General features: G+C 49.2%; 1 protein-coding gene and 1 long non-coding RNA gene across 11 annotated transcripts in view; one reads left to right on the top strand and one right to left on the bottom strand.

Moving 5' to 3' along the window:
- Positions 1–20,544, bottom strand: part of GLT1D1 (glycosyltransferase 1 domain containing 1) — an 84,446-nt gene that overhangs the window by 19,223 nt on the left and 44,679 nt on the right. For 9 of the 10 annotated variants that reach the window (XM_078061124.1, XM_078061125.1, XM_078061123.1 and 6 more), the window contains 4 exons: positions 18,331–18,367; positions 16,717–16,773; positions 9,141–9,236; positions 8,521–8,570 (listed from right to left, as the gene is read on the bottom strand). In XM_078061124.1, coding sequence (XP_077917250.1) covers positions 8,521–8,570; positions 9,141–9,236; positions 16,717–16,773; positions 18,331–18,367 — 240 coding nt within the window. Of the gene's footprint in view, positions 1–6,813; positions 7,049–8,520; positions 8,571–9,140; positions 9,237–16,716; positions 16,774–18,330; positions 18,368–20,544 lie in introns of those variants that run through there. The other variant, XM_078061129.1, reaches the window with a different exon arrangement.
- Positions 1–20,544, top strand: part of LOC144379956 (uncharacterized) — an 85,637-nt gene that overhangs the window by 61,734 nt on the left and 3,359 nt on the right. The window lies entirely within an intron of this gene.

Genomic DNA, 20,544 nt, shown 5'->3' with positions numbered 1-20,544 from the left:
ATTTTCTTGCTGAAGCATTTCGACCTGGCACAAATGCTTTACGTCTCCACTTTTATGTTAAAAATTTGCACACGGGGCACCTGGGTGGCTCAGTCGGTGAAGCGTCTGCCTTCGGCTCAGGTCATGATCCTGGGGTCCTGGGATTGAGTCCTGCATTGGCCTCCTTGCTCAGCGGGGAGCCTGCTTCTCCCTCTGCCTGCCGCTCCCCCTGCTTGTGCTCTTTCTGACAAATAAATAAAATCTTAAAAAAAAAAAACTGGGGCGCCTGGGGGGCTCAGTCGTTATGCGTCTGCCTTCGGCTCAGGTCATGATCCCAGGGTCCTGGGATCAAGTCCTGCATCCGGCTCCCTGCTCAGAGGGGAGTCTGCTTCTCCCTCTGCTCCTCCCCACCGCTTGTGTTCTCTCTCTCTCCCTCTCAAATAAATAAAATCTTTAAAAAAGTAAAAATTTGCACACAAATCAAAGTGATTGCTGCCAAGACCTGATTTCTGCCCCCTGTGTTTCCATTCACAATCACATACCTTCTGACCCCATGGGGAAAAATCTAATGTTCAGGACTACCAATAACAAGAAGAGAACCTTTTGTGGGGTTTTTCTGGTTTTTGTTTTTAAGATTTTTTTTTTATTCATTTGAGAGGGGAGAGAGAGAGCGTGCACACGAGCTCTGAGCAGGGAGCCCGATGCGGGGCTCGAACCCAGGACCCCGAGATCATGACCTGAGCCGAAGGCAGACGCTTAACCAGCTGAGCCACCCAGGTGCTCCTGGTTTTTTTTTTTTTTTTGAGAGTGAACTGTTTCCCATCACAGAGGATTCCTGAGTACGTTCTCCACGCGTGGGGCGTGCTACCCGTGTGTCTTCAGGCAACATTATTACACACTTGGCGTGGATAGCACACGGGTTGGTGTCTTCCAAGTGGACAACCAGACAGGCCTCACGAGTTGCCTTTTGCAAAGCACCAGCAGCTAAGCCCTGGAAGCTCAGGTCTGTTGGAAGTGCCGGGCAATTCCTGCACCAGAAGTCAGAAGCGAAGTTGGAGCATCACTTGTGATGAGGACAGTTTCCAGAATGCCCCAGTGCAGGCCTGGAAGGATGAGGTTTCTTCAGCCGCCAGCAGAGGGCGACTGCTTGCACATGGCTTTTGTAGCCGTGCTTTGCTCTGGGTCGACCTGTCAACCCAGCAGACTCTACAAGAACCCTGTTCTGAGGCCTCCTTAACCTGCCCCCCCCCTTTGGTGGAGCTGGGCCAGCTAGAAGCAATACCAGGGTCAGAGATGGACCCGTGGGGGCTGCAACACACTCCTATTCTCGAAAGATCTTTAAAGGAAAAACTCATACTTCTGGACGATTTGTTGTTTACTGCTATTAAGAGTCAGAATGTATTTGCCACGTACTCTGGACCTAACCTACGCTAAGTTCTCTAAATGCATCAGCTTACTTCTTGCCAGTGATCCTGGTATGATTGCCCCACTTTACCCAAGAGGACAGTGAAGGTCAGAGAGCTCCTGCAGTTTAACCAGGATCACACAGCTAGAACGTGCTGGGCCAGGAGACCGAGTTCTTAAAACCACACTTCACTGCCTCTCTGCTATCCGTTCAGAGATTTTACCAATAGTTCATAAAAAGCCAACGTGGATTACAGAATAACTACCTGCTTATCTGTTTATTTCCCCACGATATCCCATCTGTAGCTTTCTGTTTCCCTCCCTCTCTGATTGTTGCCATTCTTGCCACCAGGAACGCCCACCTCCGTCCCTAAAACCTATTCATCCCCAGGGCACAGGCCGATGCCACCTCCGTGGGAGACTTTCCCCGATCATTTAAACAAGAAACATCTCCTCCCCCACTTTCCTCCCACCTGCTACCAAACGCAGGCCTGCCTTGTCTGCTGCTTGCCCACCTTGCCCCCGTATGAGTGCCCCTGTCCCTCCAAGGCTAGGCCCGGTGTCTTGCACACAGTTCTCTGCTCCATTAATATTTGCTAAGTGCGTGGTTTCCAGCTGGCCCTTGCCTTCGTTTCTCATTCCTGATTCTTTCTGTTGAAAGGATCTTAAACAATTGAATTACATTATAACCCCTATTGTGAAAAAGCAAACAGCCTAATGAAAGCCTTCTTTTGGCTTTCCATTGTAATTCTCAAATTCACATTTTTTATGATCATTTTTAGACCCCTCATTTTTAATTTTGTTAGCATGCTTCTGCTCTCACAATTAACTATTTAGAGAAAAGTAATTCATCGAGGAAAAATTTAAAAATCTGCTGAAATACCTAGCATGTTAACTAAAATTCAGCTGAAAGGTATAACAGCTTTCAAGTTGGAAGTAAAACTGCATTAAACTCTTCTGGATTTACCTTCCGCATCAGTTCATTTTCAAATCTCCCAGTGAAGCCAAGTGGAACAAAATACAAGATAAAGAAAAAAAGAAGGGTACATTTTTTATGTAATGAAAGCACACGTTATGAAATTTTAAAAAGCAAAAGCATTGCAAGCAAAGAAAATTCTCATTTCCTCCCTCTGAGCTTATTTATTTCTGAGCAAAAGATATTGTTTCTACTCCCAAGCTTAAGGAAAATCATCTTTGATCTAAGAAGTTACTGTGGGACGACATGAAGCTGCCATGCTCAGACCAAATGTTCATGCCACACTCCTTATCAAAGAGCACCAGCAAACGCACCCACTCAAGACCCTCCTAGAAGCAGAAGCCACACGCTTTGCTAAAATGGTTGAACTGAGAGATCAAAGAAGCTTTAATAGAAAACCAAAGCCAGACTCAGACCATCGGGCAGCTAAAGCAGAATCCCGGCGTGTCCGTGCGGAAAGGGAAAACTCACACGGGCGGCTCTTTTCCACATGACGTCATAGGATGCTGCCTGTGAGCCAGGTACCGTCCCAGGCACCGCGCCGATACTCAGCCCCCACCGGGAAGGTGCCACACGTGAGGCAGGTGGCATCGTCTTGGTCATGCCTACTTTGCAGATGGGGAAGCTGAGGCACAGAGAGGCGAGCAGCACCCAGCTGACTCCGGAGTCTGCGCTTGCAACCGCTGCACGTGGCCACGCAGAACTACCCTTTGCAGGACACGGATGATGCCACTTGGTCTAAAGGTGTTAACTCACTGGCCAGCCGTGAGCAACAACGAATGATTATGTAGATTCCGAATGGGACGGAGATCCCATTTTAAAATGTTCTTCCTAAGAATTGCCACAAAAATAAACCTATGTATGGCATCTAAAATATAAAACATACACAGCACCAGTGATTTTTCAAGCGACCTGAGAACATTTGCGCTACTGTTTTATAAACGGTCGCTAGAGTCAGTAAAAGCTGCTCGGTGAGCGGAGTGGTGATATTCAGAAGGGCAGTGTGGTCCCCGCCCTCGGGGGCAGTACCAGGAGCCCAGCCCTGGGCTCTCCTTTGCGGACACGGCCCCCGTCGGTCTGCCTGGACTCCGCGCTCTGTGACGGCAGGCGTCATGTCTGCCCGAGGCACTGGGATGCATCCACGTGCCTTCGACACAGTGGCACTCGGTAAGGACTTCTTGAAGGACCGAATAAAGGAGTCAGGTTCTGTATACACATCCACGCACACACACATACACACATCTACAACACGCGTGCTGGTCTTGTGAACGAACGACAGCATAAATCACGGTAGCCGATCTCCTGTTGAGACTCTGCTCACCGTCACCGTCACACGTCACGTCCGGAGAAGGACACGGCCAGTCCTGCCAACGGAGCACAGTCTTCCCGCTCGGGGCATTCTTTCCGTTTCCCTGAAGGACAGCACTGAGGCCAGGACCCTCAACTGACCCATAGATGTCTTCTCTTCGTCCACACGTCAGGACAGACGGCATCTGCACGTGCCGCGAACATCTCCTTTCTCCTTTGACCCTTCAGTATCCCTCTCTTCTGCCAGAGCCCCCCTTCCTTTGGTTCCTCCTCACCTCCTCCCCTGGACACAGTTGGTCAAAGTGGAACCGGGTGCCTGGTCCTCTCCTTACAAAAGGGTGGGATGCAACCCACGCTGGATCCTGGACCTTGAACAGAAGGATCCGGAGACTAAGAAGCGGGTGGAGCTCATTTTTCCCCAGTGGGGTGCCTTGAACAGAGCGTTCCCGGCTGAGACTTGCTGGCCTCTGGAATTCCTGGTCTCCAGCCTCCCAGCTATTCTCTTGGTGGCTCTTGTCATCTTGCGTAAGTTGCATTCGCTGGAGTTGGTGTGACGCTTGCAGCCGAGGGGCGCCGGCTGAGTGGTGGTTTCTTCTTCGCTGGTATGTCCCGTGTGATGGGGCTCCATGCAGAGAAAGGCCTGGAGGGACCACTGCTGTGTGCCCCACAGTGATTCCCTAATAAGAGACGTTGCGCTGTTCCAGACGCCTTAGCTCACCCAGTCAATGCAGTTTTGTACTGAGAGGCCAGCACGTGACCTCTGAGGGTGTGTACTTCGTACCCAGAGAGTTTATTCAGCCACTGAGCTTCACAGTTAACAAAGGAGGACACGGAATGAGGAGTGGACACACATCAGATGCCACAAATAATGGTAACATTTGGGGTGTTCGATCTTTTACATGACACAGTTGTTAAAGCATGAGTTTCGGTGTGTCCCAAGGTTTGACCTCTGACCCACCTCACAAATCCATTTCCAAATTCTTACCAATAATGTTGTAACAAGGATTCAAATGCAAGTGTAAAATTGTTGGACCCCCCTCCTTGTTTGGTATTCAGACGTGATGTCAGATTGAATCCTTGACCACGAGAGCTGACAGATGTCTGGAGATCTTTTAACAGTGAAGGGGAGGGCCGGGTTCGGCGGGCGGTCAGCGGGAGCATACCTGTCCAGTCCCGGCAGAGCCAGGCCCGCGTCTGGGGAGGGGCTCTTCCTGCGGGAGCCGCCGCTCGCTGGCCTTGGAGGGGACGTACATTTAGTGGGACTCTCTCTCTCCCTCTCTCTCTCTCACACACACACACACCATCCAGCGTGGCCAAGGCAGTGATTTTCATACTTCAGATTAGGAAGCAAATCATGAAATTGATTTTTGGGTAAAAACAAGCTTTTTAAAAATGACATGGAATAGAAGAGCGTCACATAGCAAAGGATGGCACAGGACAGTCTTTTAAAAAGGACCAGAGTTAAGCGGCCAGCTTTTGATCTCGGCTCAGGTCTTGCTCTCAGGGTTGTGAGTTCAAGCACCGTGGTGGGCTCCACACTGGGCATGGAGCCCGCTTCAAGAACAAGGACCAGAGTGCAGAGCTGCGTGAAGCGAGAGAAGCGTGGTCTAGTAAAGCTTGCCTAGTGTGTGTGTGCATGCGTGTGCGTGTGCGTTTGCGTGCACGGACTCTGTGCTGGGTTGGTTCTGCCTGCCCCCGTGGGCTGCTCACGCACACACGCATCTCAGCTCTCTTCAGAGACGTCCCCCGATAACAGGGAACTGGCCGTGGTGGAAGCTTCTACACCGTGGAAATAGGCCAGTTGGGCTTTCGGAAAACAGGGCTCCCCTGCCCTGCTCCCCATGAGCACCGGTTGGTGGACACTCGCCAGCAGACCCCGGGTTACCGTTAGGAAGCAAACAAGCAAACCTTACACACTAGCCTGTCCGAGTTACTGGAGGATCTGAGATGTGTGTCCAGATGCATCCTGGGACACACAGAATCAAGAAGAAAACAACTTGTCTGAAGGAGTTTGTGACTCGCTGGATTCGATGCTGCCTTATTTAGAAGCTCAAATTATCCTGTTTGCTGAGATGACATCAAGGTTTGGATGGCAGCTTTTTGTTTTCCCCTTAGATTTGATAAAGACCTTTTATGAGGTAGGGATATCGCTATGGCCTCAATGTTGTGTCCTCCACACCCCAAATGCATAGCCTGAAATCCTAACCCCCAAAGACGGTGTCAGGAGGTGAGGACTTGGGAGGTGAGTGGGTCACGAAGGTGGAGCCCTCGGGAATAGGATCAGTCTTACATGATGGGATCAGGTCTCACAGATGACCCCAGAGAGAGTCCTTGAGGCAGGAAGAGACCTCCCCGGCACCCAGCCACGCCGGCACCTCCCTCTCAGCCTTCCGGCCTCCAGGACCAGGAGGAACAAATCTCTGGTGCTGGTCCGCCAGCCCATCCAGGGGATTCTGTTGCAGCCGCCCAAGGGGACCAGACAGCTGTGAACTGGTCAGACCCGAAGCCTTGGCTTCTGTCCTCAGGCCCGGGAAGGGCGCGACGCCACGCTGCCCCGACCAGACTGAGGTGTGGAAGACGCTGTCTCCCTTGGTGCTAGAGGAGCTGCAGGCGGACCCCAGGGGGGCACATCCGCAGCAGGACGTCTGGATGCAGGAACCGCCGCCCCTCAGTGCTCCCGCCCTGGCCGCAGTCTCTGCCCTCCCCTGCTGCCTGTCCTCCAGCCGAGCCCACGGCACAGGCTTCCCTGCACTGAAATGAGGGGGAAAGAGACACATTTCTGTGCATGCACTCTTCCTTCAAAAGTAGGCAAGCACAGGTTATAGGAAAGTGACGTGTGCCCATAGCAAGTGGTAGAAAAGCCTGCTTTCCTCTGGGGCACGAGCACCAGCCCTCACTGTTCAGTAGAAACGACAAAGTAACAGCCGTGTCTCTCCTGGAGACTACGGCGGGAGAAGCCCTCAGGGGCAGCGGCCGGGGACCCTCCCCGGCTGGCGCGGGCTGAAGGACGGGTCACAGGTGGATCCGGGGCCGCCCTCTGGCCTTTGCACCAGCACCTCCCGGGTCACCATTCCCCGGGGAGGGGGTTGCAGTCACGCGTTCCCTGCTTTTGGTGTGTTCCCGAGCCTCCCGGCAGGTTTCCTTACATGGAAATGGATGCAAAGAGCCAGGCGGAGGGAGCGGGTCGTCCTCAGCACGGTGCCGGCGCACGTTTCTGTCCACCAGGACTTCGTTTCGGGGTTTCTTGCACCCGGACACGAACACTTTATAACAAATGTTTCCCAAGCTCTGGCCGTTTGCGTGCGTTTTCGTAATTTGTCGTATCTGCGTACCATCTGTGTGGCTGCTTATTTAATACTTATTTGAAGCCAATTCAATTTACTTTTAAAGAAAATTTTCGTAGTTGGAAAGCCAGCATCACGCACCATAAACAGAAAACAGAAACAGTGGAAATGAGAAACCACATCACTAAATCTTTGTAAGCCTGAGGCCCTCTCTCCCAGGAAGGATTTCAGCATCAAACTCAAACTTTTTCTTTCAGTTACGCTCTTCAGACAGAAGGATGGAAACAGAATTAAAGTCGTCGTCATCATAGACAACTCTGCCGCTACGGGACTTAACGTACAGCAGGGCACAGGGGGCTGTCCTGCTGCCTCCGGAAGACTGGCCGGGCCTGAGTGTGTGTGTGTGTGCGCACATGCGTGTGCGTGCGTGTGTGCGCACATGTGTGTGTGTGCGTGCGCGTGCTGAACCCGACACATGGATGGTATATGGGGTGGTGCATTTTCCACGTGGCAGATTCGAGCCCTTGATAGTTTTATTAGGTTAGGTGGCCTTTTTCCAGGTAAACGTATTGTCTCCAAAAGTCTAAGGGTACGGAGACAAGTGCATGTCCCCCACTGCGTGCTGTGCGTGTCCCCCGGGAGCTGGGAAACTCACAGGAGTGCATGCAAAACAGGTAAGACTCCTTGTCGTGCGGGAACCCCCTGGCTCAAGTTCTCAGGGGCACCCCTGATGGATAAAGTGGGTGACATGGCGAGGTCGCAAGCTCAACTATCCCGGTTTGGCGAACAGGACCAAGGAAGTGAGCGATGCGTTTCCCCAGGGGGTGCCCTCTGCCGCCCAGCACAGACACCCCCCGGAGGACGGGAGTTGCTCCTGCGATGTCCCACCCATCCTGCTGGAAACACAAAGCCTGCTTCATTTTCCACACTGCTTGGAGTAAATCAAGGTTCATTCTCAAGAGACATCTCCACCCCGACTCTCCGAATCCTGAGTGCTCAGCCCTGCGCGTGGGACAGAGCCGCACATCGTTGAGGGGACCAGCGACTCTCCTGGAGGCCGGCAGAACAAGACGCAGGGTCTCCAGGCCTTCCACTGGTCGGGGACGAGCATCTCCCTGTGCTTACAGTTATTGCCCACACCCCTTATTTCCCACACCCCTTGGCTCCTAAAGGCAAGTCAACTAGCTGATCTGGTGCTCGGTTGAAGAAATAGCTGTGTTGGTTTGCCGTGCGGTTTAAAGAAGTTTCACAGATAACGTGGACCACCTACAATGCGTGCCTTCTGCACCAACTTAGACTAACGTTCATGTCACAGAACTTTCTCCTGACGTGACTCCTCTGCATTTCCATAAAAACCTACCCTTTGTAGGAATAAATTAGCCGTAAAGATTTACACAGCCTCATCATCTTTAACCTTGGCTTTCATTTTTAAAAAGGCAGACTTCAGTTACTTAAACAGGAAAAAAATAGTTTGGTTAGAAGAGGAATGTCAACTAATTTTAGAAAATACGTAAAAAGTATAAAGATGAAAACAGAAATGAGAGTAAAGTTTGCGGCACATCAACTTACTTCAGGACCCACGATCACCATGTAAACATTAGGCTCTTCTTGATGCCATTCTTGGGAAGAAAAAGAGAAAAAAACATTTTACTGGTTTTATGCCACAGATGGAAACATCATTAAGTTTAATGTTAATTACGTGCTAATATAAATTATTTCATATTTTGTTCTCATTCATAACAATCCAATTCTATGTATTTGAAATGTAAACATTGGACATCGTATGCAATGCTTTTTCTAGAATGTTATGCGTTACCCAGATCTCTCCCATATTGGACAACCAGGAGCAATGACTCCACAAGCCAGTATGGACTTTGGGGTAACTCAGGCAACACAGCAAATCTCCAGATGTGTCCTACAAACTGACGTGTGTAAAACGTTTCCAGATGAGATTATGTTATTCTTACAATTATTCACTGTTTTTGTGATTTCCTCAGAAGCCGAGGGCACAGGGAAAGTAGAAATGAGTGAGATCACTACCCAGCGCTCCGATTTTTCTGGTTGTTTCCAGAGGAACCACCTAGAATCAGTTCTGCTCATGTGGAAAGACGGAAACAGCAAAACTGAAAGTCCTACAGAGAGGAACGCTGAGACCAGTCCCCAAACAGAATTCTGTAAACAAAATGTACCTGAGAATGCGTCCACCAAGTAAAGAGGGTCCTTAACTTGTCTAAGTCCACACACCAGGAGAAAGATGTGTAAATTATCAGCATTTTGGTTAATCCCTGCAAGAGAAGAGTTCAGGTGTTTTCAGTGGAGAGGAGGCAGCTGGATACCATGGGAGCAAAGACCCCGGGACGGGAAGGTCAGGTGTGAGCCACAGGGCTCCGACCTCTGCCCCTGCGTCCCCACGACCTTCACACAACTCACTGCGCGAATGGACTGCTCCTCCCGGTGGGGGAACCTGAGCTGAGTTTAGCCCAGTAACTGGGCTGTGCAGTGAGGAAATATTTGGGTACAATTCCAGAAGAGATTTTCTTCCTGCAAGTAGGGGGCACTTATGTAGTAAGGGATTCCCGAGTCCACGTGTGTTCACCGAGGTGCACACTGAGTGCGGACGTGCCCACGGGGACGTGAAATAAAGGGTTAGGTCGCACAGCGGCTCCCCTCATCGGGAGCTGGAACGGCTTCTCGGGCCCTCGGCTCCGGGCCGGCCTGGTGGCTAGTGTCGGCCAGCAGAGCCCGTGGAAGGACAGCGAGTGACTTCCGAGTCTTGGCCGTGGGAAGCCCCGTGTCGCTGTCTGTCGCCCCCGGAGCACCCGGCCGGCTGCCCCCCGCCGGAGGAGGCCACACAGGAGCCGCAGGCCAAGGCCCGCAGCGAAGGGAGCGCGGCCCAGCAGCAGGCAGGTGAGGCCCGCGGGAGCCGCCAGCCCGCACGGTCACCGGAAACCGGGGGCTCCTTGAACCCCCCTGACGTTGAGGTGGCCTGATGCGCAGCAACAGGCAAGTGATCGATAGAAATTATCTGCATAATTAACGCAAGCTAACCAAGCCTTCATCATGTCCAGACGCACGTAATTGGGGATGAAACCTGACCCCGTGCAGGAGAGGTTCCCCCATGCGTGTTATCTGCGTGTTATCTGCGTGTTATCTCACCCGTTCCTCACCGCAGAGGCTGTCAGTGTCTCGGTGCCTCCGTGAGCCTCACACAGCAGGGTCGGCAGGGCGACCGCGGGGACACGCTGATGTCACGTCCACGAGACCACACACGCTGCGCACGGGCCACGCGCGACCAGGTCTGAGACGGCGTCCGCTCCCGTGTTAAGGCGGGGGCGCCCCCCGGGAAGGGCCCTCAACGCTGCAGGCCTCTGCGGTACGTGCGGACAGTCCCGCGGAGGTGCGGCGTGTCTGTCACACCGTGCCCCGCTGTTCTGAGTCGCCCGGAACTAACCCTGGGGATACAGAACTTACTCTTCGGCCAAAAGTCTAAGCGAGAAGCTGCGCGCAGAATTTGAATCCCAGATCGGAGGAACCTGAGGCCCGAGACAAGCTATTCCCTTGAATGAATGATAACGCTGAAGAATTCCCTTAAGGGACAGGAGGTCAGGTGTGACACAGATAACTCCCTCCTTCCGAGGCGAGAACCATGGGTGAAGCTGAAGCCAGAGAGGGAACGTCCGATGAGCAGAAGAATTAAAGGTGCCTTCATGAAAAGTAGTTCTCAGTGACAACGGAAAGATAACAGAGGGACAAGGAGAAAGCCAGGGGACGCCCTCTTAACTACCGGAGGAAGCCTTAGCCCGGGGCGCAGGGCACACGTGTGCACACGCACACACACACACACACACACGCAGGTTTTATGTACGCGAGAACTCCCAGTGAGCGCGGGGCTGACGTGCTGTGTCTGCGGATGTGAGCCCCCGGGAGGGCCCGACGTCACGGACAGCGCCATCACGACGAACCTGGAATATCTGCTCAAATACGTAGGAAGAAGAGCACAAGAAGGGAAGTAGGAGACACGTGACTGTACCCAAGAGGGGGAAATCAGGAAGCCCGTAGTGATGAACTGAAAAAAAAAGTACCACAGCAGAACACACACACAGATGACATCCAGAGACGGGAGCCAAAGCGAGAACTATTTTAGGAACTGATGTGCTGTCTCGGTAGAGAGACTCCATTCGCTTCTGTGGGGCAGGCACGGACGCTGGAAACCTATTCTGTCCCTTTATTTCGCTGTGACGCGTGGTTTGGGACACCCGCGGGCCTTCTGCTCAGGTGACGCTGGGAGAAGTGAGCCTCCACCTAACCCTACCCCATGATCCCCAGGAAGCCAGCCTGGAGAAACAGGAACCCACGATGTACAACGTTCTGTGACTCACGGTGAGGTACACGTAGGCTACTGAAACCTCGTACACGCGACATATGTGCTTTTACGTACTCACACAGGAACCCCCCAGATTAGCCTTATTGCACATGAGGAGCTCTGATGTTTTCTATCTCATTTCAGTTTTTTAAAGTGCTGGTCCCTGGGGTGCCTGGGTGGCTCAATCAGTTGAGCATCTGACTCTTTTTTTTTTTTTTTAAAGATTTTATACATTTATCTGACAGAGAGAGATACAGCGAGAGAAGGAACACAAGCAGGGGAAGTGGGAGAGGGAGAAGCAGGCTTCCCGCCGAGCAGGGAGCCCGATGCAGGGCTTGATCCCAGGACCCTGGGACCATGACCTGAGCTGAAGGCAGATGTTTAGCCCACTGAGCCACCCAGGCGCCCCTTTTTTTAAGATTTTATTTATTTTTTGACAGAGAGAGAGAGACAGTGAGAGAGGGAACACAAGCAGGGGGAGTGGGAGAGGGAGAAGCAGGCCTCCCGCTGAGCAGGGAGCCCGATGCGGGGCTCGATCCCAGGACCCTGGGATCATGACCTGAGCTGAAGGCAGACGCTTAACGACTGAGCCACCCAGGTGTCCCAAGCATCTGACTCTTGATCTCAGCTCAGGTTTCGACCTCAGGGTCGTGAGTTCAAGCTCTGCATTGGCCCCCACACTAGGCGTGGAGCCTCCTTAAAAAAATTTTAAAAATAAAAAAATGAAAGTGCTGGTCCCCGACTCACTCCCTGATTTTGAGAGCCCTGACTTACCAGACCCTGGAGGGAGACAGAGCTAACCTTCTATTCTTTTGTCTTTGTCCTCATCTTCTTCCCGGGTTGGAGATTAAATGTCATGAGAATTTAGGAAACGAAATTAGCCCATGGCAGCACAAAGGACTAAATGCTTTGCCTTATTTTTAGGATTTATAAGATTTAAAAAATAAAACGTGGAGACAGCATTTGGGTTTGAGTAACTTCTGTGCGCTTCTCACCCCCAGCAGTATTGTTTTTGAGGATCTAGAGGTAAGGATTGGGAAGTCCTGATTGAGAAAGCACGTGCTGCAGCCTGGCACATGGAGGCCCCCGCTCCACCTATGGGCCGGGCCACGGCTAGGGACACGTATGGTGGCCAGTCTTACACTTCAAGGCAGAACTAACAGAAGTCAGCCCATACATGTCTGGAGGCGAGGGAGGAGTCTAGCTAATGTTTTAGTGGGTTTCATTTCTTCCTTTTGGCTCCAAACTTATTTTTCTTCCCGTTGTTTGTGAACATCCAGCTTGAACACGAGTCAGGGTCTGAACTCATCCCTCACAAATGCACGGATTTTCACATCTGTCCTTCCGATTGCCATTTCCTGGAGAATGGTATTTTTATCTTCAAAACAGAGTGAGTCGCTCTCGCGGGCTGGCACAGTATTGGTCCCCACGGGCTGAGCACCCGCCACGCTGCCCAGCCCTCTGCCTGACTCATCAGCTGGCTCCACAGCACTAACCTGACCCACACTGAGCCACTTTCTCACCCGTCTTCTGTTCTAGCTGCTCTGTTCATTTATTTTTTTTCCATGGGTTATTATAAGGAGAAAAGAATCCAAGGACTTCAGTTGAGCACATTAGACGTAGTGAATTTTAGCCGGAAAATCTGATTTGGGGGCTGTGAAAATATCAAGGGATCTGGTAACATGAATTTTCCACATGAAAAACAAAAGGGTTTTCCTAGGCACCACCAAGGAGGAAAAATACTACCATCCGAGCTTGGCATATTCAAGTCTCCACGTAGAAATATAAATACAGTTTACAGAAGGAGAGCGAAGAACATTAAATAGACACGTTAACAATAGAAATACAAACAGAACAGAGAATCAGGAAGGGATGGCCAAATTTAAGCATTCATAGTTTTTGGGTTTGGTGGCTTACAAAGAATCGCTGTTTTAGATGCGTCGGTCATTGGCATTTATTTATTTATTTTTAAATATTTTATTTATTTATTAAGAGAGAGAGAGCACAAGCAGGGGGAGGAGGCAGAGGGAGAAGCAGGCTTCCCGCTGAGCAGGGAGCCCGATGCGGGGCTCGATCCCAGGACCCCGGGATCATGACCTGAGCCGAAGGCAGCTGCTTAGCCATCTGAGCCACCCAGGAGCCCTGGTTACTGGCATTTAAAAGCAAAAACCACGCATCATTGAACCATAACAACATGCAAGTTGGACATGGAAATGCACAGAAAAACTCCAAGGTAACTGACTTGATGCCTATGTGTATCTTCTGATCAGAATAACTCTGTAAATATCATGTGAAAAATTATAACGATGCCGCTTAGTGCCTTTAACCTACTTTATTATTTTTCCCTAGCTGGTTCGTTGGAACATGAAATCTGGTTAGCATAAACGTCGTTCAATGTTTTAAACTACAAAGGTTTAGTAGTTTGTTAGCTGGGGCTTAGAAAGGGAACTGGATATTCTCAGAAGGACCTACAACACACTGTAAAGGAGGATGCATCATAAAATCCACACCGGAGACCCAAGAAGCAGACGGTAGCCCTTGGGGACTGATCACGCACTCGTCTGTGGGTGCGCACTGTTAGATGAGCCCTTCCCCACCCACTCCCTGGGATTGCAAGGTTAGCAGTTCATAAGGATTCAGGGGGTGAGTATCTGATCACTAGTAGTCTGCGTCGAATTCACCGGATCTTCCGTTTTCACTGTCTGAAGCTCAAAGTGCAAGTGACAAATCACAATCATGGCCCCGGAGGCCAGACCGAGATCGAGGATGGGTGGGGAAGATGGTCCATCTCTAGAGTCTGAAAGACGACAAAGATGAACGACCCCGCACATGAGAACAGACGCCTGGTCATAAAACCCAGAGACGCCAATTAATTCTGCCTCCACCAGGTGCCAGGATCCAGCAGGGCCGGCGACGGTGACACCACCACGCCTCCCTCTGTCGCGGGTCCCGGCCACGGTCCCGGCTTCTAACTGCATGTGAAGTTGGAACTGCCGCCCAGCGGGTCTGAGGGGTCTTGCCCATCCCCCGGCTGTTCCGTTAGTCACTCTGTAGTAAGACCAATGAAACAATCCACCAGAGACCACAGGCTTGATGAAAAATCCCTCTCCTTTTGGAAATGACTGTTAGTCACACCGCGGCGGCATCCCGTGATATATACAGAAGCTGAAATAACCTCCCAACAGGCGATTGACAGCAGGCCGCTGGTTCCGAATAATGGCCCGCACTTCCCGGCGCGACAGAGCAGTGGGACGGCGGGGGTTCCTGTGACGCGGGGAACAGCCCTCTGCTGGCCTCGAGGCTGATGGATGCACTTGGAAAATGGTTTCTAATAAAAAGCTTGGAAATTTTCTTTTTCCAAGGGAACCTAACGCTGACATACAGTAGGCGGTGGGGGTTTCCGTCTGAGAGAAGACAGGCCTGGAGGGTCTGCACGTTGCTGCGACGGGGCCCGTGGTTTGCATTCTCAGCTCCTCTCTGAAGTTTAAGTCAGGCTTGTCACATCAGACCCCCCTTGCCCCCCTGCGGTACCCTGGCACCGTCAACTCTCTCGAGAAGCAGTGCAGGTTAAAACAGATGAGTTCTTAACTTTACATTGCATTTGTTGAGTCAGTGTCAGCTGCTCCCACACCTTCCCCAGAATTACTGGGTCGGCCGGCCTGCAAGGCAGTGACCGTTCCCCAGAGCATACACTTACGGGCCTCCTGGGTGGACAAAAAACTTCCTCTATTTAAAGATATTGTACAACAAAATTTTGTTTAAACGTTGTGACTGCACTCAGATCATACCATATATGGAAAATACGAAGGCTAGATTCTGTTGGCCACACGGTGTGTAGGGAAAAGGGCGTAACATCGTGGATGGACATGCTCACTGATGCTACCTTTCCAGGAGACGTTACGCATGATGCACGGAAGCTCTGATTACGTGCATAATCTAACCCAGAGGTTCTGGTTTTAGGTGTTCCAAAGAAAACAATTGGGCAAATGTATGAAGATTGAAATCCTAGCACCTCCATCACTGTATATCAAATCGTTTAAAAAGGGATTGGTCAAATAAGTTTGTAGAACTCAAAATAATACTACAAAGGAATTGAAACTCATGCTGTAATTAGAATTAATAAATAAGTTTATAAGATTTCAGGATATAATGTCAAAAATCAATTACTTTTGTATACTAGCAACAAACAATTCAAAAATAAAATTTAAAAAACCTCTTGAGTAGCATCAAAAATAATAAAATCCTTAAGAATAATTTTTCTTTTTTAAAGATTTTATTTATTTGACACAGAGAGAGAGAGCACAAGCAGGGGGAGCAGCAGAGGGAGAGGGAGAAGCAGGATCCCCACTGAGCAGGGAGCCCAACACGGGGCTCGATCCCAGGACCCTGGGGTCATGACCTGAGCCGAAGGCAGATGCTTAACAGACTGAGCCACCCAGGCGCCCCAATAATTTTCTTTTTTAAAAAAACATAAGGACCTGTCAAAATCATTATGAAGGTAAATGACACTTAAAAAAGTGGACAGATAGATCGTGTTCATGGACTTTAAGACAAATTAATTTTAAGATATCCATTCTCCCTAAATCGATGTATAGATCAATGCAATGGGATTTTATTAGAGATTGACAAGGTGAGTGGAACTGTATACGGATATGCAAAAAACCCAGCTTAGCTGAAACAACTGTGAAGCAGAGCTGTTGACTCAGACTACCCGATTTCTTGACATTCTGTAACCTGCGGCAAGAAGACGACGCAGTGTCGGCCCCAGGGCAGACGCGTGGATCAACGGCCACTCATACACGGTAAACCGATTTTCAGCAAAGCGATTCAGTGAAGAAAGAAAAACATTTTCAGTGAACGATACTAGCACGACGTTGAGAAAGAAAGGGATTCTGATCCCTATCTCATATCACACGCAAAAATTAATTTCAGATGGGTTATAATCCGAATGAAAGAGCTAAAACACTAACACTTCTGGAGGAAAAGAAACAGGGAAAATATTTTTGTGAACTTTGAGCAAGCAAAGGTTTCTTGATCAGCGCTCAGACAGTGCTGACCATTAACGAAAAATGGATAGACTAGAAGAAAATGGAAAGGTAAACCAGAGGAAACAGGAGAAAATATTCACATATATATACACGTACCTCACAGAAGAGTTGAACCCAGAATGGATTAAAAATCCTCCTCCAAACCCACTCTTCCTCCCATTCTCCCAAAGAAGAGAACACTCAGGAACAGAGGGAAGCCAGGTGTGTCCTGATCCCAGTCCCCGATCCTCCCTTCCCGTGTTGCATTTGACCTGAAGAACCTCTTTTCCAAAACCACGTGAGCACCCCATGTACCTGACACCATTGGACAGGATGCACCCTGGTCAGAATCTCGTGAGAAGATTCATCTCTCACCTGGACAGTGGAGGAAGGTGTTCCAGTTAAAGGCAGCGTTTGGTACTGTCACGACTCCTGGGTGGAAGGAGAGAGAGAGAGAGAGGCCACGTTGGTGAGATGCGGCCGGCTAGCTTGTGTCGACGTGCAGATAATGGTCTCCTCCTTGGTTCTCACAAAGAACTCAAAGTTCTGAGTGCCTTGTGAACACCTGTTCATCCCTCCTGCACGGGAGGTTCAAAGGGAGCCCGTGGGTCCCCAGCGAGGAAAGGTGCACCCCCTTCGACCTCGCCATCCATCGCGGGGTGGGACAGCCTCCAGGTGGGAAACGTGAGTCTCTAACAAAGGCCTGCAAGCAGCAGCTTCTGCAGCGCAGCCCCACGTATGAACTGCATCTCTGTTTAAAATCCCTAATCCCGGCCCTCTCCGCGTCACACACGATGGCCTGCTCTCTGTGGTGTCTCCTCCAACAGACTTAAGTTTAAAATTCTCTGACTTGAACATTTAAGATGTAGGAAGTTCAAGGCATCATTTAACAGTTTATCCTGATAATAGGAACCATCTGTGAAGTTTTAGGCCATGTAAATTAAGTCCTGTAACCCTCCCTGCAATGTCCCTTTGAGATCGTCATCCGCACCGAACGACACAGATTACTCACTTTCGTACTACTTAGCGAGTGTGCACTGCACGTCCGCCCTGGGCACAGACCCTGGGTGGGTGCAGACCACACACTCCTGGGACCCCTCAAAGCCCTGCGAGGCACCCTGACTCCCCCAGTTTATCCAGTTGGAAACCGAGGTTCACACAGGTTACATGGTGTTCAGGGCGACTCAGAGTACAGGTGGTAGAGGCTGCGTGTGAGCCCGTGTTTGCCTGGTGTGCCCGCGTGTTCCTCCACTATAAATCCGGCCAAGACAGGCCCGCACCTGCCCTGACACTTAGAGACACCTTTTATACATACAGACTCGGTGCATCTTTTTTAAAATGGGTGTTCCAAGAAAGGGCTTTTTTGGTAAATGATTCTTCTGCTAAAAATATCACTGAAAGCAGTGGAGAATGCGGACCCGTGATAACGCACGGTGCAGCTGAGGCGGGACTCGGGGGTCTGTGGCCCTCTGGGCCTCGGCACCTGCGCTGAGCCGAGCTGGCAGTGGGTTACGTGCTCCACTTTGCAACGGCTTCTTCCCATGATTCCTATTGTTTAAACAAGAATACAGTGGTTCCCTCGCTGTGTTCAGATGCTGAGGGTTTCCCGAAAGGCTGTGGAGGCCACCATCAGGGAGGGACTGACTGGCTGAGGGCAGGAAGGGGTGAGGTTGGAGCAGAAGGGCTCTGCTTCCCCCCAGCTCAACTAAAACAGAGAAGCTCAGCTTTCTCCTTTTGTAAACATACCCCTGAGAGAGCACATTGTCTTCTACTGGTCGAAAATGTTAAAGGATCTACATTTTAAATTGTTCTTTTATAATGTTGTTGTATTTGTCCTTTATCTTCACATGAGGAAATAATAGGCACATCCATTCTACTAATTATTAGTAGGTAAATCTAAGGCACCATATTATTTCATCCACAAACACGTCAGTACATGTCTCTAAAAGGACTCATCTTTTAAGAATATGTAAATTTTAAAATTCTTACCTTGACTCTGGACGTAGATCTTACCCCTGGCATGCGGCTTTTGAAAAGAAAGGAGAAAGGGAAAGAGTAAATTGGATAGTCCATTGCAACTGCTTTTTAGAAATAAGGCCATAAAACCCTCACTTTGGAACACGTCACAAAGCATCATCCACACAACTGTCCACATACTATTTACTTTCTAAGAGCAGAGAGTTCCTTCCACTTTTAGTGGGGGCTAGCCCATTAAAAACACGGCATCTTCAAGGTAAGAAGCACAGAGGAGGAGGTCCCTTAGACTAGGCGTGATGCGTGATTACGATTGTATGGTTACTACATTAGTAGAAAGTTACGGAAGCTCAGACAGTGAACACGCGATGGCAGAGCCCGTGGGGAGCCTATCTGTCGTGTGTGGAAGCTGGAGGTAGGTGTTCGGGAACCCCATCCGTGGGGAAGAAATTAGGAGGGGGTGGGAGGCCAAGGGAGGAGAGGGAAGGGGCTGGGAGGTGCAGCATCCCGCCGTGTTCGGGGCGGAGGACTGCGACTCCCTACATAGACAGGACTCAGTTTGCTTTGCTTCTGTCCTTCCTGTTACATTCTGTGTCTGAGACCTCTAACGCCTGGACCATCCTCCTCAACTCACCACACAGCGGGGATGCACCCTCTTTTAAAATGCCCTTAAAATAGTAAGCCTTAAAAAAATTTTTTTAAAAATTCTCCTCCTTACTAGTGGAAAAAATGTTAATTTTAATGGAAAAAATGGCTGATAGCAACAATTTGAAATTAGAAACTGAAGTCCAGAGCCCTAACATACTCCTTTTGTGTAATTATAATTTCACTGGAAAGCTGAAGAGACTTTTATTGGTGTGCAGAGGAGGTTAGGCCTGCTGCTTCTTCAAGCAGCCCCGAGAAAGGGATGCTAACACACTGGCAAAAACACGTCAGCCTGGTATTTAAACTTTAAAGTGAATACCAGCGTTTAACAAAAACAGATTCAATATAATTCTACATAGATTTGATTAATTAAGGGAAGGCAAAATAGGGTTTTTGCCTTGCCTCTGTTTCCATTAGAAATATGCTCCATCTGCAATTAGAAATGCATAAACCCACAATGCTCCCTTCAAGAAAATTCCTTCTGAAAAAACAAATAATTAAACTGGCATCCCAACTCCATAAGCAGAATGAATGGACTCTATGTAGAAATTTCTGGACTTATCTGCTGGTCTTTATGTATCTTTGAGCATTATTCCTCTTAAATCTACTCAAAGCATGAGAAAATAAATAAGTATCAAGTCCTATATGAACATTTAAAACATGTTATGAATGATATTTTAAGATCTTATCCTTGTAAGTCAAGAAAATAGAGTTACAATATAAAAAATATCTGGACTGGTTTATTTTTAATCTTTATAATAAAAGAAATCTGGCAAAAGCCAACTGGCTTATATTGGTTTTGAAAAGCATTATCTATATTAAAATGCTCTAAATACAAATTAGCTTTCTCTGCTCAATATTTATTGTTGTTTCTCTTGCCTTAAAATAATAGAAGAGTCAAAATCCTTGTACATCACTTTCCTTGCAAGATTAGCTCATTGATGCAGAAAATGAAAAAGAAGCCTGTGTGTGTGTGTGTGTGTGTGTGTGTGTGTGTGTGTGTGTGTGTAGGGGGTGGGGAGGAAGGATGCTCCATGGTGTCTATGAGAAACCCTTACTAAATTCGGCCCATTACTAGATATAAAAAGCCAGTGTCCTGTTGGATAGATACTTAAAATACACATGACCTTCTAACAGACTCAAACGCTAATTCATGCCTTTTTATAATGGAATAACAGCAACAACAAATAGATACCCCATTTTTAAAATTTATATAACCTTCTGAAATTCAGCTCTCTGTAAGTAGAAACCACAGTAAACGTTATTTTTGAAATATACATACAATCGCAGGGTGTGTGGGTGACAGAAATACCAATTTTTATTTTGAAATGACAACGCAGCTTCTGATGGTGGCTTTGTTAAAAAGCACTTTTAAAAGAGCTACAGAATGCTTTAAAACAATCATGGCTCGAAGGTGGAAAGCTCTCAAAATATACCTATGTCAAAAAAACGCACTGGAATTGGGGTCTTTTCAGGGGATGTGGTTCTCTTCCTTCTCCCTCCACCCTGTTCCCTTAGAAATGGGTTTTTAAGCAAGGAAAGAAAATAAAAGAGAAAAGAAAAAAACACATGAATGGGATGAGG

Source organism: Halichoerus grypus, chromosome 13 (assembly GCF_964656455.1).
Source record: "Halichoerus grypus chromosome 13, mHalGry1.hap1.1, whole genome shotgun sequence".
Lineage (NCBI taxonomy): Eukaryota > Metazoa > Chordata > Mammalia > Carnivora > Phocidae > Halichoerus > Halichoerus grypus.
This window is presented reverse-complemented; position numbering and strand designations above follow the sequence as displayed.